General features: G+C 37.2%; 1 protein-coding gene across 1 annotated transcript in view; it reads left to right on the top strand.

Annotated features, from left to right (window-relative positions):
* MALRD1 (MAM and LDL receptor class A domain containing 1) overlaps positions 1-25366 on the top strand; it is a 754089-nt gene that overhangs the window by 155271 nt on the left and 573452 nt on the right. Inside the window, 5 exon segments of the mRNA XM_038532060.1 lie at positions 12067-12219; positions 12665-12691; positions 12694-12769; positions 13234-13601; positions 17233-17645. Coding sequence (XP_038387988.1) covers positions 12067-12219; positions 12665-12691; positions 12694-12769; positions 13234-13601; positions 17233-17645 — 1037 coding nt within the window.

The following is a 25366-nucleotide window of genomic DNA, read 5'->3' as shown; positions in this document are numbered from 1 at the left end:
GGTCATAGTGAATAATCTTCTTAATGTATTGTTGGATCCTATTTGCTAGTATCTTGTTGAGAATTTTTGCATCTGAGTTCATCAGGGATATTTGTGTATAATTATCCTTTTCGGTGGGGTCTTTTGTTTTGGAATTAAGATGATGCTGGCCTCATAGAATGAGTTTGGAAGTACTCCATCCCTTTCTATCTTTTGGAACAGCTTTAGTAGAATAGGTATGGTTTCTTCTTAAACGTTTGATAGAATTCTCCAGGGAAGCCATCTGGTCCTGGACTTTTGTGTCTTGGGAGGTTTTTGATGACTGCTTCAATTTCCTCCCTGGTTATTGGCCTGTTCAGGTTTTCTATTTCTTCCTGTTCCAGTTTTGGTAATTTGTGGTGTTCTAGAAATGCATCCATTTCTTCTAGATTGCCTAATTTATTGGCATATAGCTGCTCATACTACGTTTTTAAAATCGTATGTATTTCATTGGTATTGATTGTGATTTCTCCCCTTTCATTCATGATTTTATAATTGGAATCTTTTCTAATTTGTTTTTAATGAGGCTGACTAATGGCTTATCTATCTTATGAATTCTTTCAAAGAATCGACTCCTGGTTTTGTTGATCTGTTCTACAGTTCTTCTGGTTTCTATTTCATTGAGTTCTACTCGGATCTTTATTAACTCTCTTCTTCTGCTGGATGTAGGTTTTATTTGCTGTTCTTTCTCCAGTTCCTTTAGGTGCACGGTTAGCAGTGTATTTGAATTTTTTCCAATTTTTTGAGGGAGGCTTGTATTGTGATGTAGTTCCCTCTTAGGACTGCTTTTGCTGTATCCCAAGGATTTTGAAAGGTTGTGTCTTCATTTTCATTAGTTTCCCTGAATCTTTTAATTCTTCTCTAATTTCCTGGTTGACTTTTTCATCTTTTAACAGGATACTCTTTAACCTCCACGTGTTTGAGTTTCTTCCAAATATCTTCTTGTGATTGAGTTCTAGTTTCAAAGCATTGTGGTCTGAAAATATGCAGGGGACAATCCCAATCTTTTGGTATTGGCTGAGACCTGATTCGTGACCCTGTATGTGGTTTATTCTGAGAAAGTTTCACATGCACTTAAGGAGAATTTGTATTCTATTGCATTTGGATGCAAAATTATTTATATATCTGTGAAATTTATTTGGTCCAGTGTATCATTTAAGGCCCTTGTTTCTTTGGTGATGTTGTGCTTAGAAGATCTGTCATTTGCGGAAAGTGCCGTGTTAAAGTCTCCCACTATTAGTGTATTATCTAAGTGTGTCTTTACTTTGGTTATTAATTGACTGATATACTTGGCAGCTCCCACAATTAGGGGCATAAATATTCATGATTATTAGGTGGTCTTGTTGGATAGACACTTTAAGTATGATATAGTGTCCCTCTTCATCTCTTATTACAGTCCTTAGGATAAACTTTAATTTATCTGATGTGAGGATTGCTACTCCTGCTTTCTTTTAAGGACCATTTGAATGGTAACTTGTTCTCCACCCTTTCATTTTCAGACTGGATGTGTCCTTAGGTCTCAAATGAGTCTCTTGTAGACAGCAAATAGATGGGTTTTTAATTTTTATTTATTTTTTTCCAGGCTGAAGCCCTGTGTCTTTTGATGGAATCATTTAGCCCATTCATGTCAGAGAAACTAATGAAAGATATAAATATAGTGTCATCATAATACCTATTCAGTCTCTGTTTTTATGGATTATTTATTTTGGTGTCCTCTTCTTTTTACAGTGTTCCCCTTAATATTTCTTGCAGAGCTGGCTTTGTGGTCACATATTCTTTCAGTTTCTGCCTATCTTGGAAGCTCTTTATCTCTCCTCCTGTTTGGAATGGCAGCCTTGCTGGATAAAGTATTTTTGGCTGCATGTTCTTCTCATTTAGTACCATGAATATATTCTGTCAGCCCTTTCTGGCCTGCCAGGTCTCTGTGGAGAGGTCTGCTGTTAATCTGATATTTCTCCCCATATAAGTTAAGAATCTCTTGTCTCTGGCTGCTTTAAGGATTTTCTCTTTATCTTTGGAATTTGCAAGTTTCACTATTAAATGTCAAGGTGTTGAACAGTTTTTATTGATTTGGGGGAGTGACCTCTCTGTTTCCTGGTTCTAAATGCCTGTTTCCTTCCCCAAATTAGGGAAGTTCTCAGCTATTATTTGTTTAAATATACTTTCTGGTTCTCTGTCCCTCTTGGCATCTTCTGGAACCCCAGTTGTTTCCTGAGGCTGTCATTTATTTCCCTTAACATTTCCCCGTGGTTTTTAAATTGTTTTTCTCTTTTTTCCTCAGCTTCCTTCCTTGCTATCACCTTGTCTTCTATGTTACTCACTCTTCCACCTCATTAACCCTAGCTGTTAGGACATCAGTTTGGATAGCATCTCATTTAATTTATTTTTAATTTCAACCTGATTAGAGCTAAATTCTGTAGTAAAAAAGTCTCTAGAGTCCTTTATGCTTTTTTTTTTTTTCCAGAGCCACCAGTACCTTTATAATTGTGCTTCTGAGTTGGCTTTCTAATATCAAATTGTAACCCATTTTCTGTAACTCTGTTGCAGAGAGTACAGTTTTGCTTCTTTCTTTTGTGGTTAATTCTTCTTTCTAGTCATTTTGTTCAGTGCACAGTGGCTGTATGAACAGGCTGAGTCAAGAATATCAGTCACGACCTAAGTAAATTTCACCGTAGATGATTCTGATGAGGTCAGAGAACAGAAAATGAAAACGAAGATGAGAACAAAATAAAAGAAAAGGGCCACTAAAGTGAAAAATAACTAAAAAGCAACAAAAAATAAAAGGCCAAAAATCCCATAGAAGAAGGAAAAAGTAAAAGAAAAAAACAGAAAACAAAACAAAAAACAAAAGAGGAAAAAGAGAAAAAAGAAAAGAAAAAAGGGAGATGGTGGTGGGGACGAAGTTGTAGTGGAGGGAGAACATAGTCTACCTGAGGGGTCCTAGAGGTTGATCCTCTTGGTTCTGAGTATATTAAGTTCTGTATGTTAGAATATGCTCAGTTCTAAATTTATATAAACCAGAAATACATGTAGAGAGCCCCACCATTGATCACCAAAACATAAATTAGATAAAAGAGGGGGGCAGAATGGGAATGAAGAGAGAATATAATCTCACAGAATGAACCAGCACGGTATACCACTTGGTTCTGGGTGCATGCTGGTCATGTTTTAGAAGGTATTAACTTCCACCATTGTAGAACAAAATGAGGCAAAGAAAACAAGCACAAAACAGAAACCCATATCTCATATATCTCCCAAAATCAAATTGAGTATGTTGTAGGGAATTCAGAAGTAAAAAATATATCTAAGACCTGTAATTGTAGAAATATGAAAGTCAAAAAGGAAGAATCTTAAAAATGAAGAGGAGGTAAAATATTATACTAAAGGTGGGAAAAGAGAAAAAATATTGGACATTTTTAGTCTAATATAAAAACGAGTTGTAATTGAAAAAGAAAAAGAATAAGATAAAAAAAAAAAAAAGCGGAGGACCCTCTAATTCTATATACTATATTCCCTCAATTTCCCCTCCGTCTGGAGCTTTCCAGCGCTGCTCGGTGAACCTGCTCTTGCCCTGACCTTCCAGCTGGTCTTCGGGGGAGGGGCTGCTGTGCTGACTCGCAGGTGTGTGCACCTGGGCGCTGCCCCGCCCCCCTGCCGGGTGTAGGGCTCAGGGGGAGCTGTTGCCCCTGTGAGGCCCCTGTCCCCTGGCAGCCCCGCCTCTCCCAGGCACAGGGTGACACCAGGAGGGACAACCCCACAGGCGGCGGCCAGGTCTCCCCAGCCCTGGAGTCCGCTCCCGCCGTGACCACCGCGGCTCCCAGTCCGCAGGGGCCTGGGTGCTCCCGGGGCGGGGGCGCCGATCTGCACAGGTCGGGGCGCCGGAGCAGGAGTGTCCTCGCTGTCCTGGGCCCTCCCCGCCTCGGCCCGTCCCGGGGCAGCGCAGGATCCCGGCTGTGTCCCCGGCGCCCTGGGGTCCGGGGCCTGCGCTGCTGGAGTCGCGCTCCCGGGGAGCCCCCTCCGCCCGGAGCCCCGCCCGACCCCCCGGCTGCTCCCCGAGGCCGCGGGGCGCGCTCCAGCCCTTTACGGAGGTGGGCCGGTGTGGGGGGCGCTCTCCCCCGGCGCCCCTCCTGGGTCAGTGACCCCGGGACCTGGAGGTCCCCCCCCCCCACCGGGATCCCGCCCGGGGTCCCTGCTGAGCGCCTTTCCGTCCGGGAAGAGTCATGGGGATTGTCAACGTTCCCGCTTCCCGGGGCGGGGCGCCCTGTTTTCCGCCTTCCTGCCTTGTCAGAAGCGAAAAGCCTTCTCTCTGTAGCGTTCTTTACATCTCAGTTCGAATTTGAGGTGTTCAGGATGGTTTGAAAGTTATCTAGGGGTGTTGGTGGGGCCGGTGTGTGGAGGACCCCACTCCTTTGCATCCTGGCCCGCCCCCCGTTGCCATAGTTTCAGATGCTCAGGTCAAAGACTTCAAAATCATATGGATTCATCTTTTTTTTACATTTTGTAACTGATGCCAGTTATTTCTATCATGTCTGCCTTTAAAATATAACCAGAATGCCTCGTTTTTATCTCCTCACTACCTCCCTGGTCCAGACCATTATCATTCCTTATCGGAATTTTTGAAATCTCCTTTTCTTGCTGATGTCACCTTATTTTTATCTTTTCTCAGTACAGTAGCCATGGGGATGGGATTAAGTCAGAATTTGTTAAAGCATCCCTAATTGTTTCCAATACCTCAAAATTAAAGCCAAAAAATTAAAGTGATTGCTCTGAGTTTACCTAGTTGCCAGGTTTTCTAGGACACCTCCCTTGATCACCATCTGTGAATTTTCAACCCTTCTCTGTCATGCTCTATTCCTTTCTTTTTTTTTTTTTTTTTTGCCTTATTATCATTAAATGAATTATATATGTCTTACTTATTTCTTTTGTTTTCCAATATCTCACCTAGTATCTCTACCTTTCTCACTCACATTATTTAAATGCCATGAAGACAGAGATTTTTTTCTGTTTTCTTTTCCCCATTTTACTTTTCTGTGTTCTTAGAAGACTCTATACCTGTGCCAAACCTATAGTGTGTACGCAGTACATCTTTGTCAAATGAATGAAGAGTGAATGAATGAGTACTTGTTATTCTGTTGTCATAATTTCCTGTTTATAAATTTCCCATGCTAGATTCTAGGCTCCCTATTGGTGAGCACTATATATATATATATATGTATTTTATATGTATATACATAATATTTAATGTAGGATGTGTTGAGAAATGTGAAGAGTCTGAAACTTTACTTATAAGCTGGCAAGTTAGCCTGTGCAGTTCTATGGATGCTGCCAAAATAGGTGAGACTTCTGGTTCAGAGACTAAAGGATATATTATTAATGGTGTAACACACAGCATAAATGTCCTGTTTGCCTTAGTTCCTCTTGCTCCCTGAGTCCCAGTAGCAGCTCAGAGGGGCCCAAGCAGATATGCATAAGAAATAGGTTTTGCATCACAGCTAAGAAAACCTGAGTTTATGGAACCCAAATCTTATAGTGGGATTCAAGCAAATGTGTCTGACCTATATTTAAGAGGAGTACATTTTCCTTATTATATTATACAAGATAATAATTTGCCCTCTCTTATAGATGGAGTCATTACTATTTTTCATGAGCATTTACTGTTTTAGTATCCTTAAAAGGATGGTCTGGTACAAAGGGGCAGTTAATGGCTCAGCTTATAGGACATGCAGAAACATGAGAGACCCTGGAGAATTATGTCCCAATAGTACCTCCACTGGTCAGATTACCAGGAGACCCTTAAAACCATGTGTAGAATAATGTAATTAATAATTGCTACTTCAAATGCAATGATTTTGAATGTAAAGTGTTACTGTTTGTGCATTGGTGTTCCTTTAAAAGACTTCATCTATTTATTTATATAGCAGTCTTTTTGATTTCATGGTATTTTTACAAATATTTGACTATTTTGTGCTTTAAATAACTAATGAATATTAACTATTGATGAAGACTACAGTTATTTTAACATTATAACTCCAAAATTATTATAACTCCATTTGAATGCATGAAAAAGCCTGAAGCTCAAAGAAATACTATGAGTAGAGAACATGTTTTAAAATAGTATGCATAGTTTTAATGCATTTAAAGCTTATAATAACCTCTGCTTAATCAAATCAAATAAAGTAGAACCTCAATGTACTAGAACACTCAAATAACTTTTGTCCTCCTTCATGCAACTTTCAAGGAGGGTCATGAAATCTAGGAAGAAAGAGAGATAAACAGGGAGAGTTAACCTAGTGGACTTACAGTTATCATAGCTATGCCTCAGAGATATTGTGGTTTTTGTTCCAGACCACAGCAGTTAAGCAAGTATCACAATAAAATCAATTCTTTGCTTTTCCAGTGCATATAAAAATTATGTTTGCACTATACCTTAGTCTGTTAAGTGTGCAGTAGTATTATGTCTAAAGAAACAATGTACATACCTTAATTAAAAAGTACTTTATTGTTAGAAAATTCTATCATACAAATTTTCAAGGAGTCATAATTGTTTGTTGGTGGAAGGTCCTGCTTCTATGTTGATTGTTGCTGACTGGTCAGGGTGGTAGTCACTGAAGGTTGGAGTAGCTGTGCCAATTTGCTAAAATCAGACAACAATGAAATTTGCTACATCAATTGGCTCTTCCTTTCATGAACAGTTCTCTGTAGGATATGGTGCTATTTGATAGCATCTTACCCGCAGTACAACCTCTCTCAAAATTGGAGTCAGTCTTCTCTAACCTTGCTGCTGCTTTATCAACTAAGTTTATGTAATATTCTGAATCCCTTATTGTCATTTCAACAGTCTTTACAGATTCTTCCCCAGGAGTAGGAATAGGTTACGTCTCAAGAAATCACTTTCTTTTTTCATCCATAGGAAGCAACTCCTAATCTGTTCAAGTTTTTTTTCCCCCATTTTTAAGGCCATCATTTTTGGCATTAGTACTTTTTTAAAAATTTTAAGTTTTTGCTTAGATTCTAGTTGGCTAGCATGTGGTGCAATATTGGTTTCAGAAGTAGAGTACAGTGATTCATTACTAATGTATAAAATCATGTACTCATCACAAGTGCAACCAATAATACTTATCACCCAGTTCGCCCATCTTCCCTCCAGCAACCCTCAGTTTGTTCTCTGTAGCTAAGAGTCTCCTGTGGTTTGCTTCTTTTTTTGTTTTCCCTTCCCCTATGTTCATCTGTTTGATTTCTTAAATTCCACATATAAGTGAGATGATATGGTATTGAACTTTTTCTGACTGACTTATTCCATCCAAGTTTTATTATGAGATTGCAGCAGTTCAGTCACATCTTCAGGTTCTACCTCTAATTCTAGTTCTCCTGCTGTTTCTACCCCATCTGCAGTTATTTCCTCCACTGAAGTCTTGAGCACCTCAAAGTCATCCCTGGGGTGTAGAGTCAACTTCTTTCAAATTCCTATTTATGTTGATATTTTGAATGCTTCTCACAAATCACAAATGTTCTTAACAGCATTTAGCATTGTCAGTCCTTTCCAGAAGGATTTCAATTGACTTTTCCCACATCCATCAGAGAAATCAGTATCTATGGCATCTATAGCTGTATGAAATGTGTTTCTTAAATATTAATCCTTGAAAGTTGAAAATGACCACTTGATCCATGGGCTGCAGAATGGATGTTGTATTAGAGGTATAAAAACAGCATTAATCTCATTGTACCTCTCCATCAAAGCCCTTGGGTGCCCAGGTGTGTTGTTAGCGAGCAGTCATATTTTGAAATGAATCTTTTTTTTTCTGAGCAGTCAGTTCAACAGTAGACTTAAAATATTCATGAAACCATGTCATAAATAGATGTACGGTCATCTAGGCTTTGCAGTTCCATTTATAGAGCACAGATAGAAGAGATTTAGCATAATTCTGAAGGGCCCTAGGAATTTCATAACAGTAAATGAGTATTGGCTTTGGCTTAAAGTCACCAGCTGCATTAGCCCCTAACTTAGAGAGTCAGCCTGTCCTTTGATGCTTTAAAGCCAGACATTGACTTCTCTCTAGCTATGAAAGTCCTAACATCCACTATGAGGCTGTTTAATCTACATTGAAAATCTGTGGTTCAGTGTGGCTGCCTTCATTAATTCTCTTAGCTACAACTTCTGGATACCTTGCTGCAGCTTCTGCATCAGCATTTGTTGCTTCACCTTGCATTTTTATGTCATGGAGATGGCTTCTTTCCTTAAACCTCATGAACTAACCTCTGCTAGCTCAGACTTTTCTTCTGCAGCTCAACTAATTAATTATTATGACTTTTTTTTACAGAGCAGTTTTCAAGTCACAGAAAAGTTGAGGAAAAATTAGAGATTTCCCACATACCTCTCCTGCCACACACACACACACAGAGAGAGAGAGAGAGAGAGAGAGAGAGAGAGAGAGCCTCTCCTACATCAATATTTCCCAGCGGGCAGGGGAGGGGGACACTTGTCACAACTGATGAATCGACACTGATATATCATAATTACTCAAAGCCCATTATGATCCACTCTTGGTGTGTTACATTCTGTGGGTTTGGAAGAATGTGTGGTAAAATCTATTTGTCAATATGGTATCATACAAAGTATTTTCATGACATTGCTCTTGTATTGAAAATACTCTGTGAATCACCTCATCAGCCTTCCCCCCACCTTTAAATTGTGGCAACCACTCCTCCTTTTACTCTTTTCATATTTTTGCCTTTTCCAGAATGTTAAATAGTTGAAAGCCTACAGTATGGAGCCTTTTCAGACTGGTTTCTTTCACTTAGTAATATGCATTTAAGTTTCCTCCATGGCTTTTCATGGCTTGATAGCTCATTTATTTTTAGTGCTGAATAACACTCCACTGTCTGGGTATAGTACGGTTTGTCCATTCACCTATTGAGGGACTTTTTTTTTTTCCATGTTTTGGCAGTTAGGAATTGCCATGTACAGGTTTCTGTGTGGATGTGTTTTGGGCTCCTTTGGGTATATATCAAAGAGTACCCTTCTATAAATTTTTAAGTCTTTGCGTGAGACCCAAATTATCAGCTCCAGGCTTTGCTCATTTCATGTTTATTTCTTATACATGATTCTCTGTAGGAATCATCTCAAACCATCAAAGTTCTAACAGTAAGTCTAATATAAGACCATCTGATTCTGTATCCATCACCCTGCCAAGGTTCCTTGGCTCCTACATAAATTTAATTTCTTCTCTCCTAGTGAAAAGCTCTCAACATGACAGTGATAGTGTAGGGTGATGGACCTGTGTGTCTTTCTACCAAATATCCCCTAACTTCCTTTCCTTGGGGGTAGCTACTATAATTATATTTATATAACTAATAGTGGCAACAAGGGTAATTTTACTGAAAATAATTAAAAGCTGTTATAGAGTCACTAGGTTTTTTACTCATATCCATAGAAATAGAAATATAGAAATAAGTTTTAGAAACTTTATGTCAGGGACACCTGGGTGGGTCAGTGGTTGAGTGTCTGCCTCTGGCTCAGGGCATGATCCTGGGGTCTGGGATCTAGTCCTGCATCAGGTTCCTGTGGGGATCTTGCTTCTCTCTCTGCCTATGTCTCTGCCTCTCTCTGTCTCTCTCATGAATAAATAAATAATATCTTAAAAAAATTAAAAAAAGAAACTATGTCAACAGGTATCCTATGATGAACATAACAGCCTCTAGCACAAAGCTTGGTATACAATAAACCCTGAAGTAGTGATAACTGATTCTTGCAAATTATGTTGTTTCTGATAATGATGATAATTAAGGAAGTCAATAGTGAAGCTCCAGAAAAGTGAACAATCTTTGAACCTCAATTGTTAAGATTTACCCAGAATATTATATCTCTAAGTCTGAAAATATTACTCAGCCATTAGAAATGACAAATACCCACCATTTGCTTCAACATGGATGGAACTGGAGGGTATTATGCTGAGTAAAATAAGTCAATCGGAGAAGGACAAACATTATATGGTCTCATTCATTTGGGGAATATAAATAATAGTGAAAGGGAATAGAAGGGAAGGGAGAAGAAATGGGTAGGAAATATCAGAAAGGGAGACAGAACATAAAGACTCCTAACTCTGGGAAACAAACTAGGGGTGATGGAAAGGGAGGAGGGCAGGGGGTGGGGGTGAATGGGTGACGGGCACTGAGGGGGGCATTTGATGGGATGAGCACTGGGTGTTATTCTGTATGTTGGCAAATTGAACACCAAAAAAAAAAAAAAAGAAAAGAAAAGACTTTTTTTAAGATTATTTATTCATTTATTTATGAACAACACTGAGAGAGAGACAGAGACTTAGGCAGAGGAAGAAGCAGGCTCCTTGCAAGGAACCCAATGCGGGACTCAATCCTGGACCCTGGGATCATGACCTGAACTGATGGCAGTTGCTCAACTGATGAGCCACCCAGGCGTCCCGACATACAGATTTTTAATAGGTGTTGTTATGAAGTGTATATTTGGTTAACAGCTAGCTAGATTAATTTCAGCTGGTTTATTACATCTCTGACCAACTGAGGTGAGTTTTTAAAATGTGTATAGAAATCTAAATATTTGGGAACACAATATATTAGATAGGCATATTTAAATTTTAGCAGCAAATCATCTGTTAAAAATTGCTGTCTTTGGTGGATCTTATCTAAGAAAACTAGAAAATTGCCACAGTGGTTCCTGAAATTTTACCACCATTAGTATATTCATTTATTTCTACATTGGTATCTCCTTGGATAGCAGACAATAGACAATAAGGCTCCCTTTCCAGGTAACTATGTGTGATAGCTATTCCATAGTAGCAATAACTTGTTTTCTTTCTGTATTTTCATAAAAGAACTCCTGGATCCTTTTTTTTTAAGATTTTATTTATTCATGAGAGACAGAGAGGCAGAGACATAGGCAGAGAGAGAAGCAGGCTCCCTGCAGGAACCTGATGTGGGACTCAATCCCTGGACCTGAGATCATGCCCTAAGCCGAAGGCAGATGCTCAACCACTGAGCCACCCAGGTGTCCCCCTTTGTTTTTTTTTAATTGTCTGAAAAAGGAATCAAAAGCATTACTTTCCCAGGGATTGAAATGGCAACTACATACTTTGAAACCACTGAAATCTAGGTATATTTATGAGTTATTTATATATTATGTATTTATAAACAGAGATGGCCTATAAAAATGTAGTTTTAAATATTCTTAGCATTTTCTCCTAACTTGTCTTAATTATCATTGGAGTGAAAAATCTTTGGATTTCAATCCATTTATATAGTTTCCTAACTCTATGACCTTAGTTAGATTAATAACTTCCTTGAACTTCCCTTTCTTCCTTGGGCTATTGTGAAAGTTGGATCTATATAAAGTGTTTAGTACAGGGTCTATGACATAGGTATCTATTAAATATTAGCTATAATTCATACTGTTATTATAACTTCTCAGTCCTGCCTTTCTCTTCCTCTTTTCTAATGGCTTTGTAGAAATTAACTATTTCTTACCTATTTCCTGAAAAGTGGGTCAAATTATTCTGCCCTATAAATATTATGCAATGCATACAGTACTTTGGGAAATATTAAACTCTACAAAATTGGTGGTGAACGTAATATTAATTATAATAATCTTGGTTTTTCAAATTTTAATTTTTTTGAAGTAGATACTTTTCATATTTTAGTATAAAATAATCTGTAGGAACAATGAAGTCTTCCAAATAATGTCATAGTGGCAGAGAAATAACAGGAGTATTGAATAAATTAGGTAGACCTTGGCAATTCTATACTCAATATAGCTGAATAATGCTGTTTCTTTGAAAGATTATTTGGTAAAAATGTAATTTCTTAAATTGATAAATCTGCTTTATTAATTTTTCAGTATGGAAAGCACAACTCTGGTTTTTATTTCTTTTTAGATCAGATAGGATCTATTTTTTCCTCAAATGTATCCTTTAATGTACTTAGAGAAGTATAACAAGGTGATTTCAGTTGAACTTTACCCATTCTAAAGTATATGAATACTCTGGAGAGCCATCCTAGGAGTCACATTTTGTTTTTCAGGCTCCAAATGTGACTTTGAAGCAGATAGCTGTGGTTGGTTTGAAGCAATTAGTGGTGACCATTTTGATTGGGTATGGAACTCTAGAAGTAACCTTTCGGCTGAATTTGAGCAACAGGCTCCACCTAGGGATCATACTCCCAACACAACTGAAGGTAATAAGCAAGGAGAGGCTTTTGTTCACCCTTGGTCAGGCCTGTTAAGAGAAAGATAAGCAATTAAAGCTCTATGTTACTGCAACAAATAGTGTGACAAATAGCTAAATACTGTCAATTATGTTTATGTTGTTAGTATGAAATGACTCCTTTAAGGGTGGTGGGGAGGGAGTATAGATATGCTTTTGGCTGAATTCACTTAAATTATTAACTTTTTGCATGATTTTCAACCTGGAGGTAGATACTAGTTTAGTTTTCATAAGAGCAAATTTGACTCATCATATTTATTGATTTTTAATTGTATAGTCTTAATTTTAGTCTTAATTAATTTTAGTCTTAATTGTATAGTCTTAATTTTAGTCAGACACAGAGCTTAGTACAAGGTTAAGAGGCAGGTGCCTCAACTCAGTCGGTTAACTTACAATTTGTATTTGTATCTCAATAGGGCATTTTATGTTCATTCTGAAGAAAGCAGAAGCTTGTCACAAGTTCCCAAACTTCAGAGCCCAAAGTTTAGCCAGGCAGGACCTGGATGCATACTTTCCTTCTGGTAAATACTAAAAACTGTGGTCAGCTACCCCAGCAACCCGGTGGTTGCAGGCGTACTTCTGCACTTGTTAGACTTTATGATTTGCCCTTGGTTTGGCTTTAAAAATAGGTACTGTTATATTTATACAATTAGCAGTTTACTTAGAAGCACATTATCAGTATTTGTTGTGTTCTTTCTTTAGATGAAAGAGACTCTTTCCCTCCAACAGTGGATTATAATTTAATTAACTCTGCCTCCTCTGTTCTGGATGGAACTCCTTGAGAAAGGCTCCCAGGGTCCTGGAGCCAGAGTATGCACCTCAGCAGATAAGCTCTCACATATGAACAGCAATGATTACTGCAAGAAATAAAGGCGTCCATTGTAGCTAATTATTAATCAACGGTTGACTGAGTGAAAGAGCCATAAGTTAAATATTTAGTCTATGCAATAAATCATTTCCATTCCTTGTGTTTGTTCTTTTTCAGGTTTTATGACCATGGTCTGTCAGTGGGAGCAGCTGAGCTACAGCTACATGTGGAAGATTCCAACGACTCTACAGTACTCTGGAGAGTATTGTATAACCAGGGCAACCAGTGGTCACAGGCCACTATTCAGCTTGGACGCCTTACTCAGCCCTTCCATTTGTCACTAGATAAAGTCAGTCTTGGCATTTATGATGGAGTCTCAGCTATTGATGACATCAGATTTGAAAATTGTACCCTTCCCCTTCCTGCAGAGAGCTGTGAAGAGCCGGACTTTTTCTGGTGTTGACGCAGCAAGGCTTGCATAGAAAAGCTTCTGTTATGTGATTTGCTGGATGATTGTGGTGATCACACTGATGAGATTGACTGTGGTAAGTGCTTTGTTGTTGTTGTTGTTGTTGTTGTTATTTTGGTCCTTCGTATTTTTACAGTGGAGATCTTGATTTGTTCACTGTTTTCTAGCCAATCAAGGCAAAGACAGGAAGCATTGTTCCAGAGTTGACGACGGTGATGAGTGGTTGATTAATCGGGCTACCGATATTTGTTATGTGGACTTATTAACTAGATACTATAGATAAAGTGCTAACCACAATGACTGAGTTTCAGATCTCATGGAATTTACAGTCTAATTGAGAAGATAGATATTATTCAAATATTGTTTTAAAAATACAAACTGGAAGCTTTGATGGGAGATACGGAGAGGAGTGCGGTGACTATAATAATGGTATTAAACTTTCTAAAGGAGATGACTTAGCTGAGATCTGAAAATAAAAAAGTCAGAGCATATATATGCAAAAGCCCTGATATGTGACCGTGTAGCAGATGGAGACCAGCCAGTGTGGTAGGAGCCAGGAGGTGAAGGAGAGATAGGGTGCAGTATAAGGACAGAAATGTGAGGGAGGCCAGATTTGCAGATATTTATAGTCTATATTAGGAAAGTTTTTCTTCATGAGGGTTTTTAAGAAGGAAGGCGATATAATAAAATTGGCATATTAAAACATGTCAGTGTAGATACAGAGTGATAAGTGGATTGGAGGAGAGTGGATTTGGGAGACCCATCAGGAGGCCATTGCGGTAATCCACTGAGGAGGTGTGGGCAGCCTGTATCACAGTGGCAGTGATGGAGATGGAGGGACTGATGTTTGGGGAAATACTTAGGAGGGACATTTGGTGATGTTTTGTCTATAGGGAGCAGGGAGTGCTGTGTCAAAGGTATGTATTGAGTTTCTGGTTTAAATTACCAGAAAGTTTATGGTATCTGATGATTGTATACATTTTATAATTTAATAAACCTAGCACCAGGTAGTGCCCATTGCACTTGCTCCTGCAAATGAATCAGAAGCTTATAGCTGTTTTTTACTTCAATTACAAAATCAATCAGAAAAAGAATCTGCATCTTTCTTCGTCCAGAAATAGCAACAATTCTTAAAATTCAAGCTATATGCCTATTAAATTGAGAGGCTAATTATAAACCAAAGTGAAGCCATAAAATGCTTGGTGCATCATAGGAAACACTGCATTAAGAAATTTCCATATAAATTATTGTACAGCATGATGCATATATGTGATCTTTGATACAGTCAGGTGGATTGAAGTCAGAATTACCATGCATCTCATTACACAACTAATTCTTTGAGTGGATATAAATAAAGTTGATAATTTAGACAATGGCTACCATAAGAAGTGTTACTTGTCCCCAAGGTAATTTATTTTTGTGGATTTAGAAAGCTTTTTCATCTTTCTGAAGCTCTCCAAAGCCCACTCCTTAAAAAAAAAAAAAAAAAAAAAAAAAGGCAAATTATCCTTAAAACTACTATTAACTTAGAATGGAGTTATGTCAGTACAAGTATAATAATCAAAATACTACTTGTGACTAAATATTAGTGAAAGAGAACAGTAGTGGTATCAGACTGTCAGTTTCTCTTGCAGCTTTCCATATAAATGTATTCCTGGATTCCATAGAATACATTAGGCATCCAGAAATCTATGTTGTATTTCCTAAAGCTTCCTACGTTTAGAGATAGGGTTTTTTATTTGAAGGTGGAGCTACATGCATTCCTTTTCGAAATAGAGATTGAACATACAGTCAATATGGAGACAGGCAATATCAAAATCTGTTGGCTTTAGTGCCAGTTTTATGTCAAAAACCTTAGCAGCTTGACATTCTCCTTCTGCTCCACAGCCAAAGACTGACACCCGGAGAGTACGCTTTGGGTCCCCAGTTCACGTCACAGCTGGGCTTGATTAGTCACAAGTGAGGAAATATCAAACAAAAGCTCATCTCCCATTTGACATTTACTCACTGGGCTCCCATCATTAGTTCTAAGCTCCTGTTCTGTGGTTTTCGAAGACAGATGATTTGTTCTAGCCTGGCTGCATTTATCCACATATGCTTATATTTATTGTTTCAGAATATTTATTCCCCTTTGGCACCAAGTGCATTTACTAAGATGAATAGTGAAAGGACAGCTGACATTTATATTTTAAAAAAATATTAACTTAGGTGAATGAAGCTAAAATGTAAAACTATGCATTAATTCTAACTCCTGTTCCTTCTACCCAAATAATGCTAGATGTTTTTATTCTAAAAACAAATCCTTGTTGTCAACAAAATGTTCACATCCTGAAAATGACTACATTACTATATTGTGGAAATTGTGGTAGATAAGCGAGGTGACGAGGGGCTAGTCAATCCTTTATAAGTGCTTTGAATTCTTCTAGTGCCTGGAAGGGGTTTAAAGCTTAAAAGCTCCAGCTCAAAGGAGCTGCAATCCAGTGAGAAGAAAAGACTGCCTCTCAGGAGATGCTGCCAAGAGCCCGCAGCACAACAGGAGGCATAAATAGAGAAGGAGAGAGGAGTGAGGTGTTTAAGACAAGTGGGGAAGGTGGTGTATGCTAAGAAAAGGCTGGCCAGGGACAAACAGGAAGTTAATTTAACTTGGGAAAGGTAAAGCTTGAAAGAAGAGCTTAGATTTCAGTTTGGATTAAATGAGTATGTATATACAGGAAGAAAATGATAAATTGCCATGGAAGGCAGAAGAATGGTCTTTCTGGCACTGATGGAGGGAAATGTGGAATTGGGGCAAGATGAAACCAAAGGGAGGAGTTTTTCAGCCTGAGGTCTGGAAAATGCTGGCATCAGGATCATGTTGAGTACTTGTTAAAAATATGGATTGCTGGGTCCCCCATATCTAACCAGGTAGTGCTGGTATGGAGCTTCGCCATGGAGCGAGCAATTATGCTGTACACATCAGGTGATTCTGAAAGATTGGACTCTATTAAAGTATGACTCTTCAGTTCTGCATGTTAGAATCGCCAAGGGAGATAATGAATTATCTTGATGTTCAACCGCACTATTTGTGGCAGTTCAGTCAACATCTCTGGGGGTGCCGGGGTGGCTCAGTTGGTTCAGCATCCAACTCTTGATTTTGGCTTGGGTCATAATCTCAGGATCGTGAGACTGAGCCCCGTGTAGGGTTCTGTGCTCAGTGGAGAGCCTGCTTGAGATTATCTCTCCCTCTGTCCCCTGAACCCCCTTTTCTCTCTCTAAAATAAATAAATCTTAAAAAAAAATAAATCAACATCTCTGAAGATGAGTTCTGGAACTTCATGTTTTTTGTTTTGTTTTGATTTTTAACATTCACTGGTGATTGGGACATTTGGCTAAGGTTGAAATCGACTGAGCCAGAAGTTTATAGTATTGAGTCAGCCATGGTGCCCTCATCATTTGCATAAAGTTATAGTGCTGGAAATGGTGAAGGATGGGTATAAAAGGCATTTGGAAAATAATGGCTGAAGTAATGCCCCCGGCAGTCTATAAAATATTATTACTTGATATAAATCTAGGATTTATTCACTTTTTAAAACCTTTTAGTGTCACATTTAAAAAACATTAAAATCATTAACCTTGGCAGGAGCCAAATATCACAAGTATTCTTAATCATGTTTTTTTTTTTTTTTGTCCTTCATTATTTTTTTGTTGTTATTTAATGCCAATTTCAGTACCTGAGTTCCAATGTAACTTTGAAAATGGAATCTGTAACTGGGAACAAGATACAGAAGACGACGTTGATTGGACTAGGAAGCACGGTCCAACTTCAACACTTAATACAGGGCCAATGAAGGATCATACCTTGGGCACAGCTAAAGGACACTATCTCTACATAGAATCTTCGGAGCCACAGGTTTTCCAAAACAGAGCTACTTTACTCAGCCCTGTCCTCAATGCCACCGATGCAGGGGGCTGCACCTTCCACTTATATTACCACATGTTTGGAAAGCATATTTATAGGCTGGCCATCTACCAGAGAGTTTGGAGTAACACAAGAGGACAGCTGCTGTGGCAGATATTTGGGAATCAAGGCAACAGATGGATAAGGAAACACCTCAATCTTTCCAGCAGGCAGCCTTTTCAGGTATAGATAATGGCTTTCATAATGTGTATTTAAGATGCATCAGAATGTCTAAGGAATATGAAAGATCGCTATATCCTTGAATTAAAAGCCAGTGGAATTTGATCAGAGTTATTTGGAAGTACATTTATCATGCAATTAAGGTTGTGTCAAAGCATGTGAAGTTGCTTTCCTCCTTGACTACCCCCAATAATCTGTGATTAAAATTTCTAAAGGTGGACACATGGCATTGGCAGCAGCTGCAGGTCCCTCTGACTTTAAGTCATTGTTCTCTTGAAATAAAAAATCTGGAGGGAAAAAGAGTTTTGCTCAATATATGGTACTCTGCCAAATGTTCAGGTTCTAAAATCTGTGATTTTTAAATATTCCATCAGACTTTTCCACATTTTATAGGTAAGCAGCAGAAATTTGAGAAGGGTGCATGCTGTGTTGGAGAATCACACAGCTACTCTGGGGCAGAGCCAGAGGTCTAGCTAGGTCTCCTGTTGAAATATTCTTTACTGTGATTCTCACCTACCTTCTCCTAAAAGGAAAACTTCGGGGCAGCCCAGGAAGCTCAGCGGTTTAGCGCTGCCTTCAGCCCAGGGGCTGATCCTGGAGTCCCGAGATCGAGTCCCACCTCAGGCTCCCTGTGAGGAGCCTGCTTCTCCCTCTGCCTGTGTCTCTGCCTCTCTCTCTCTCTCCTCTCTGTGTTTCTCATGAATAAATGAATAAAATCTTAAAAAAAAATAAATAAAAGGAAAACTTGGAATGGTGGGTTTAAATGCTTATGTAGCTTTTAAGATTTTATGAAGGCGATTTCTATTATCTCTTTGATTCCCTTAGCAATTCCCTGAAGTGGGTAAGTCAGGATCTTTTTATCAGTTTTACAAATATGAATAAAAATCTTGGAGAGGTTGTTATTTATATCTGGCCAAATAGATGGTGAGCAGCAGAATGGGGGCTTGGAATGGAATCTGCAGTTTCCGATTAATTCACATTCATTCCCTTTCTAATATATCATACAGCCTGTCATGTGTAGGAGGGTCGAATATTCTTTTTCTCTTTGCTAAAATAGATCTATATGTAATATACAGGGAGAAACTCCTTACCTCTCCTGGCTAAACTTTTTTTTTTTTTTTTTACATGTACTGAATTTCTCTGTTCCCTTATTTAAAGCACTGTTTCAACCTAAATGTCTTAAGAGCCATGATAGAGGAGTGTCTGGGTGGCTGCATCATTTAAGCATCTGCCTTGGGCTCAGGCCATGATCTCAGTTCCTGGGATCCAGCCCTGCATTGGGCTCCCCGCTCACTAAGAAGCCTGCTTCTGCCTCTGCCTGCCACTCCTCTTGCTTGTGCTCTCTTTCTCTGTGTCAAATAAATAAATAAAAGCTTTAAAAAAAGCCATCATAGATACACATTGTATATGACTCACTAAAGAATACATTGAAATGGGTGATTTGTCCAGATAGACACAGGCTGAAATTATGAGAACTAGTCTGCTATATGTAGAGTGTTGTTTTGCTTTTCAGCCATCGTGGCAGGTGCATGTAATCACAAGAAATGAAAAGGAAGGAAGGTTCTTCGACTTTTATTTAATAACGGATCACCCACTTCAAATTAGTTCTTAATATTTAATCAGACGAATTGTAATTTGGGTCAAACTAGTATTCAGTGGATAAACTCTCCTTTTGATATTTACTCAAGAATTGGTTGCCAGGAGAAAATCACCTTGGCAAGGGAGCTGTTTCACATTCAGATGAACAGAGAACTAACCAAGGAATCCTTTAGTTATGAATCCAAAATATAGAAGTTGGTGTGTGGAACCCATTTTGGGTTATACATGCAGTACTCTGTTCGTTTTTATCCAATGGTTCTTCTAGGCTTTATTTTTCTTTTCCAATGACATCCAGGCTTGAGAAGGTAAAATCAGATTGTGCTTGTGGTGTAGTTAAGATAATAAAAATTGGGTCCAATTTCAGTGACCAGAGATTTTCCTTCCTGGAATAATAAGTATACAGAGTTGTGGTGAGAGCAGAAATAACCAAGATTTTACTTAGCTGTGATATTGTAGGTGAAATTAGCTAGTGTCAGTCCAGCAGGTAATGTGCTCATTAAATGTTTGTTTAAAAGAAAAATCCAAGAATTTTTCAGAAGCTATGTATGTATATATAGTTGACACACAAGGTTACATTAGCTTCAGGTGTACAACATAGTGATTCAACAAGACCATATATTATACTATGTTCACCATAAGTGTAGCTATGGCCTGTCCTGACACACTGCTCTTACACCATCTTTAACTGTATTCTTCATGCTGTGCATTCATTCTTATGGCCTACTCATTCAATAACTAGAAGTCTGTACCCACTTCACTTCAACCATTTTGCCCAACACCCCACACTCCTCTCCTGTGACAACCACCAGTTAGTGGTCCGGATTTATGCATCTCATTTTGCTTTTTGTTTGTTTACTCATTTAAAAAAACTTCCACTTAAGTGTTTGTCTGATGTATTTCACTTCACACAATACCCTCTAGGTTAATCCATGTTTTCTCAAATGGCAAACCTCTTCCTTTTTATGGCTATATAATATTCCGTGTGTGTGTGTGTGTGTCTGTGTGTGTGTGTGTGTGTGTATACATAATACTTTCTTATCCATTTGTCTATTGATGGGCATTTAGTTTGCTTCCATATCTTGACTATCACAAATAATGCTGTGGTAAGCATATGGGTGCATACATCTTTTCAAATTAGTGTTTTTGTATTTGGGGGGTAAATAATAGTGCATTATTGGATCATAAGATATTTCTACTTTTAAGCTTTTGAGCAACCTCCATACTCTTTCCACAGTGGCTGCTCCTCTTGCATTCCCACCAACAGTGCAAGAGGGTTCCTTTTTCTATATGTCCTGCTAAAATTTTTTGTATCTTGTATTTTTGGTTTTAGCCATTCTGACAGGTTTATAGTGATATCTCATTGTGGTTCTAATTTGCATTTCCCTGATAATTAGTGATGTTGAACATATTTTCATGTGTCTGTTGGCTATCTATATGTATTTGGAGAAATGTATGTATGTCATTTGCCCATTTTTTAATTGGATGGTTTGGCTTTTTTGGTATTAAGTTGTATAAATTCCTTATATATTTTGGATATTAATACTTTATTACATATATCATTTGTAAATATCTTCTCCCATTCAGTAGGTTGTCATTTTGTTTTGTTGATAATTATATTTGCTGTATAAAGCTTTTTATTTTGACATAGTCCCAATAGTTTATTTTTGATGTTGTTTCCTTGCCTCAGCAGACATATCTAGAAAAATAGTACTATGGCTGATGCCAGGGAAATTTCTGCCTGTCCTCTCTTCTAGGATTTTTATGGTTTCAGGTCTTATGTTGAGTTCTTTAATCCATTTTGAGTTTGTGTGTGGTGTTAAAAAGTGGTCTAATTTCCTTCTTTTTCATGTAGCTATCCAATTTTCACAGCACCATATATCGAAGGACTATCTTTTCTCCATTGTATATTCTCGCCTCTTTATTCATAGATTAATTGACCATTTAATCCTATGTTTGTTTCTGAACTCTCTCTTTTGTTCTCTTGATTTATGTGTTGATTTTTTGTACCAGTACCATAGTTTTTTGATTAGTACAGTTCTGTAATATATCTTGAAATCTGGAACTATGACACTTTTAGCTTTTGTTTTTCACTCTCAAGATTGTGTTGGCTATTCAGTCTTTTGTGGTTTCATACAAATTTCAGTATTATTTGTTGTAGTTCTTTGAAAAATACTTGGGATTTTTCTAGTTCCTTACATGTTAAATTGTTTATTGGAGCTTTATTTTGAATCTTGAGGTAGGCTGATATCCCTATATATTTCTCTCTTAGAACTGCTTTTGCTGCGTTCCCAAAATTTTGGACCATTGTGTTGTCATTTATTTTTGTGTCTATGCATTTTGTTATTTCTCCTTTAATTACTTTGTTGACTGTTTGGTATTACGTTGTTGAGTCTCCATATATTTGTGACATTTTCACTTATTTCTTGTGATTTATTTCTAGTTTTATAGCATATGATCAAGATATTTATAATTGCCATATCCTCTTTTTGGATTAATCCCTTTATCATTGTGTAATGACCATCTTTGTCTCTTGCTACTCTCTTTGTTTTAAAGTCTGTTCTGTCTGATATAAGTATTGCCATCCTGGATTTTTTTTTTTTTTGCTTTTGTTTGCATGGTGAATTTTTTTTTTTAATCCTTCATTTTCAATCTTTATGAGTCTTTAGGTCTGAAGTGAGACTCCTGTTGGCATCTTTAGATGGATATTGCTTTTCTTTTTTTTAAATATTTTACTTATTCATAAGAGATACACAGAGGCAGAGACATAGATGGAGAAGCAGGCTTGCTGTAGGGAGCCTGATCCAGGACTTGAACCCAAAACCCTGAGATCATGACCTGAGCCAAAGGCAGATGCTCAGCCACTGAGCCACCAATGTGACCCCAATGGATATTGTTTTTCTTATCCATTCTGCCACCCTATATCTTTTGATTAGAGCTGTTAGCCCATTTACATTTAAAGTAATTATTAATATGTATGTAATAATTGCCATTTTGGTACTTGGTTTCTGTTTGTTTTTGTAGTTCTTCTTTCTACATTTCTTCTTCTCTTGTTTTATTTTCTTGTGATTTATGAATTTCTATATTGTTATGCTTGACTTTCTCTATACTTTTTATCTACTATAGATTTAGGGTTTGTGGTTACCATGAGGTTCATATGTAATATTCTAAGTAAATAACAGTCTATGTTAATTTGATGGTCATTAAGGTTCAAACATGTTCTAGAAAACAAAAACACATTCCTAAAACTTTCTTTTCTTTTTCTGTTCTTTTCCTCTTTACTCCCTCATCCACATTTTATGTATATGTCATCATATTTTATAACTTTTTTCATAATTTTCTTATGCTTTGTTCTTGTTTGGTGAAAACTGCCATTGGCATTTTAATATTATATTTTAAATCTGTAGATTGCTTTCAGTAGTATCAGTATTTTAATGATATTATTTTTTCTTATCCACAAGCAAAGAAATTCTTTCTATTTTTGTTGGTGTCATCTTCAATTGCTTTTATCATTGCTGTATAGTTTTTAGAGTACATGTCTTTTCCCTCCTTGGTTAAATTTATTCCTAGGTATTTTATTACTTTTGGTACAATTGTATATGGGACTATTCTCTTATTTTCTCTTTCTGCTGTTTCATTATTAATGTATAGAAATGGAATAGATTTCTGTATATTTGTGTCTTGTAGACTTACTGAATTCATTGATGAGTTAGAGTATATTTTTGGTGGAGTTTAAAGGTTTTTATATATAGTATTACTGCAAATAAGGAAAATTTTATTTCTTCCTTACCAGTTTGTATACCTTTTATTTCTTTTTCTTATCTGATTGCTGTGGCTAGGACTCTCCATACTATGTTGAATAAAACTGAGAGTGGACATCCTTGTCTTGTGCCTGATCCTAGAGGAAAAACTCCCTCATTGAGGATGATTAGCCATGAGTTTTTCATATATGTCCTTTATTATGCTGAGGTATATTGCCTCTGAACCTAGTTGGTTGGGTTTTTCTATCATGAATGGATGTTGAAATTTGTGAAGTGTTTTTTCTGCATCTATTGAAATGGTCATATGATTTGTAGCCTTTCTCTTTTTGATGTGATGGTTCATGTTGATTGATGTGTATATTAAAACACACTCAGGTTCAAGGAATAAATTCCACTTAATTGTGGGGCGTGATTTGTTTAATGTATTGTTGGATTTGGTTAACATAGTTTACAATTTTTTCATGTGTGTTGATCAGCGATAACCAGCCTGTAGTTCTCTTTTTTTGTTTTATCTTTATCTGGTTTGGCTTCTTAGAATGAATTTGGAAGCTTTCCTTCCTCTTTTACTTTTTGGAATAATATGAGAAGTAAAGGTTTTAACTCTACTTTAACTGTTTTTTTTTTTTTTTAATTTTTATTTATTTATGATAGTCACACAGAGAGAGAGAGAGAGAGAGAGGCAGAGACACAGGCAGAGGGAGAAGCAGGCTCCATGCCCCGGGAGCCCAACGTGGGATTCGATTCTGGGTCTCCAGGATCGCGCCCTGGGCTGAAGGCAGGCGCTAAACCGCTGCGCCACCCAGGGATCCCTACTTTAACTGTTTGGTGGAATTTACCAGTGAAGCTTTGTGGTCCTAGGCTTTTGTTTGTTGGGAGTTTTTTGATTACTGATTCAATTTTATTGCTGTTACCTGGTCTCTTCAAATTTACTATTTCTTCCTGATCAGTTTTGGGAGGTTATATTTCTAGAAATTTATCCATGTTTTCTATGTTGTCCATTTTGTTGGCCTATAATTATTTTTATAATATGCTGTTATAATCCTTTGTATTTCTATGTCAGTTGTTACTTCTCCTCTTTCATTTCTTGAGTCCTCTTTTTTTTTCTCTTCTTTTTGGTGAGTCTGGCTAAATGTGAGTTTTGTTGATCTTTTCAAAGAACCAGCTCCTGATTTCATTGGTTTAATTTTTATTGTTATTTCTATTTCATTTATTTTTGTTCTAATCTTTATAGTTTCTTTGATTCAATCATTCAACTGGTTTTGTTTTTTTCCAGCTGCTTTAGGTATAAAGGTAGGTTGTTTATTTGAGATTATTGCTATAAACTTCCATGTTAGAACTGTTTTTGCTGCATCTGAAAGATTTTGGATCATTGTGTTTTCATTTAATTTGTCTCTGTGTATTTTTTAAATTTTTTTCTTTGATTTATTGGTGGACCCTTTGTTTAATAGCATGTCATTTAACTTCCATGTATTCGTTTATTCTCCAGATTTTATCTTGCTGCTGATTTCTAGTTTTATAGCATTGCAGTCAGAAAAGATCCATGGTATGACTTCAGTCTTTTTGAATTTGTTGATACTTGTTTTGTGGCCTAATATTTTATCTATTCTGCAAAATGTTCCATTTGCACTTCAAAAGAATGTATATTCCACTGTTTATATATTCTGAGTGTATCTGTTAGATATGTCTTGTCCATGTGTCATTTAAAGCCAGTGTTTCCTTATTGATTTTCTGTTTAGATGATCTACCCATTGATGTAAGTTGGTTGTCAAAGTCCCTGACTATTATTATTATATTATTCTTGATTACTTCCTTTATGTTTCTTATTATGCTTTATGTATTTGGGTTCTCTCATGGTGGGTGCATGGTGGGTGGGTGAATTATATTCACAATTGCTATATCTTCTTGTTGGATTGTCTCCTTTATTATGATATAGTGTCCTTCTTTGTCTCCGGTTATAGTCTTTGTTTTAAAGTCTGTTTTGTCCGATACAAGTATTGCTTCACCAGTGTTCTTTCCAATTCCATTGCATGATAAATGCTCTTCCATCTCTTTACTTTGAGTCAGCATGTTTCTTTGGGTCTGAAATGAGTCTCTTAAAAGCAGAATATAGATTGGTTTTGCTTTTTTATCTATTCTGACTGGAACATTTAGTCCATTTACATTCAAATAATTATTTATAGGTTTGTATTTATTTGCAATTTTTTTTACTTGTTTTATGGTTGTTTTGTGTTCTCGATTCCTTTCTGCTCTTGCTCTTTTCTCTCAGGGTTTGCTTGCTCTCCTTAGTAATATACTTGGATTTGTTTCTCTTTATTGTTTGCATATCTATTACCACTGTTTGATTTGTGGTTATCATTACATTTATGT

The sequence above is a fragment of the Canis lupus genome, chromosome 2 (genome assembly GCF_011100685.1).
Source record: "Canis lupus familiaris isolate Mischka breed German Shepherd chromosome 2, alternate assembly UU_Cfam_GSD_1.0, whole genome shotgun sequence".
Lineage (NCBI taxonomy): Eukaryota > Metazoa > Chordata > Mammalia > Carnivora > Canidae > Canis > Canis lupus.
The sequence above is the reverse complement of the archived record's forward strand: the minus strand, read 5'-3'. Positions and strand labels throughout refer to the sequence as shown.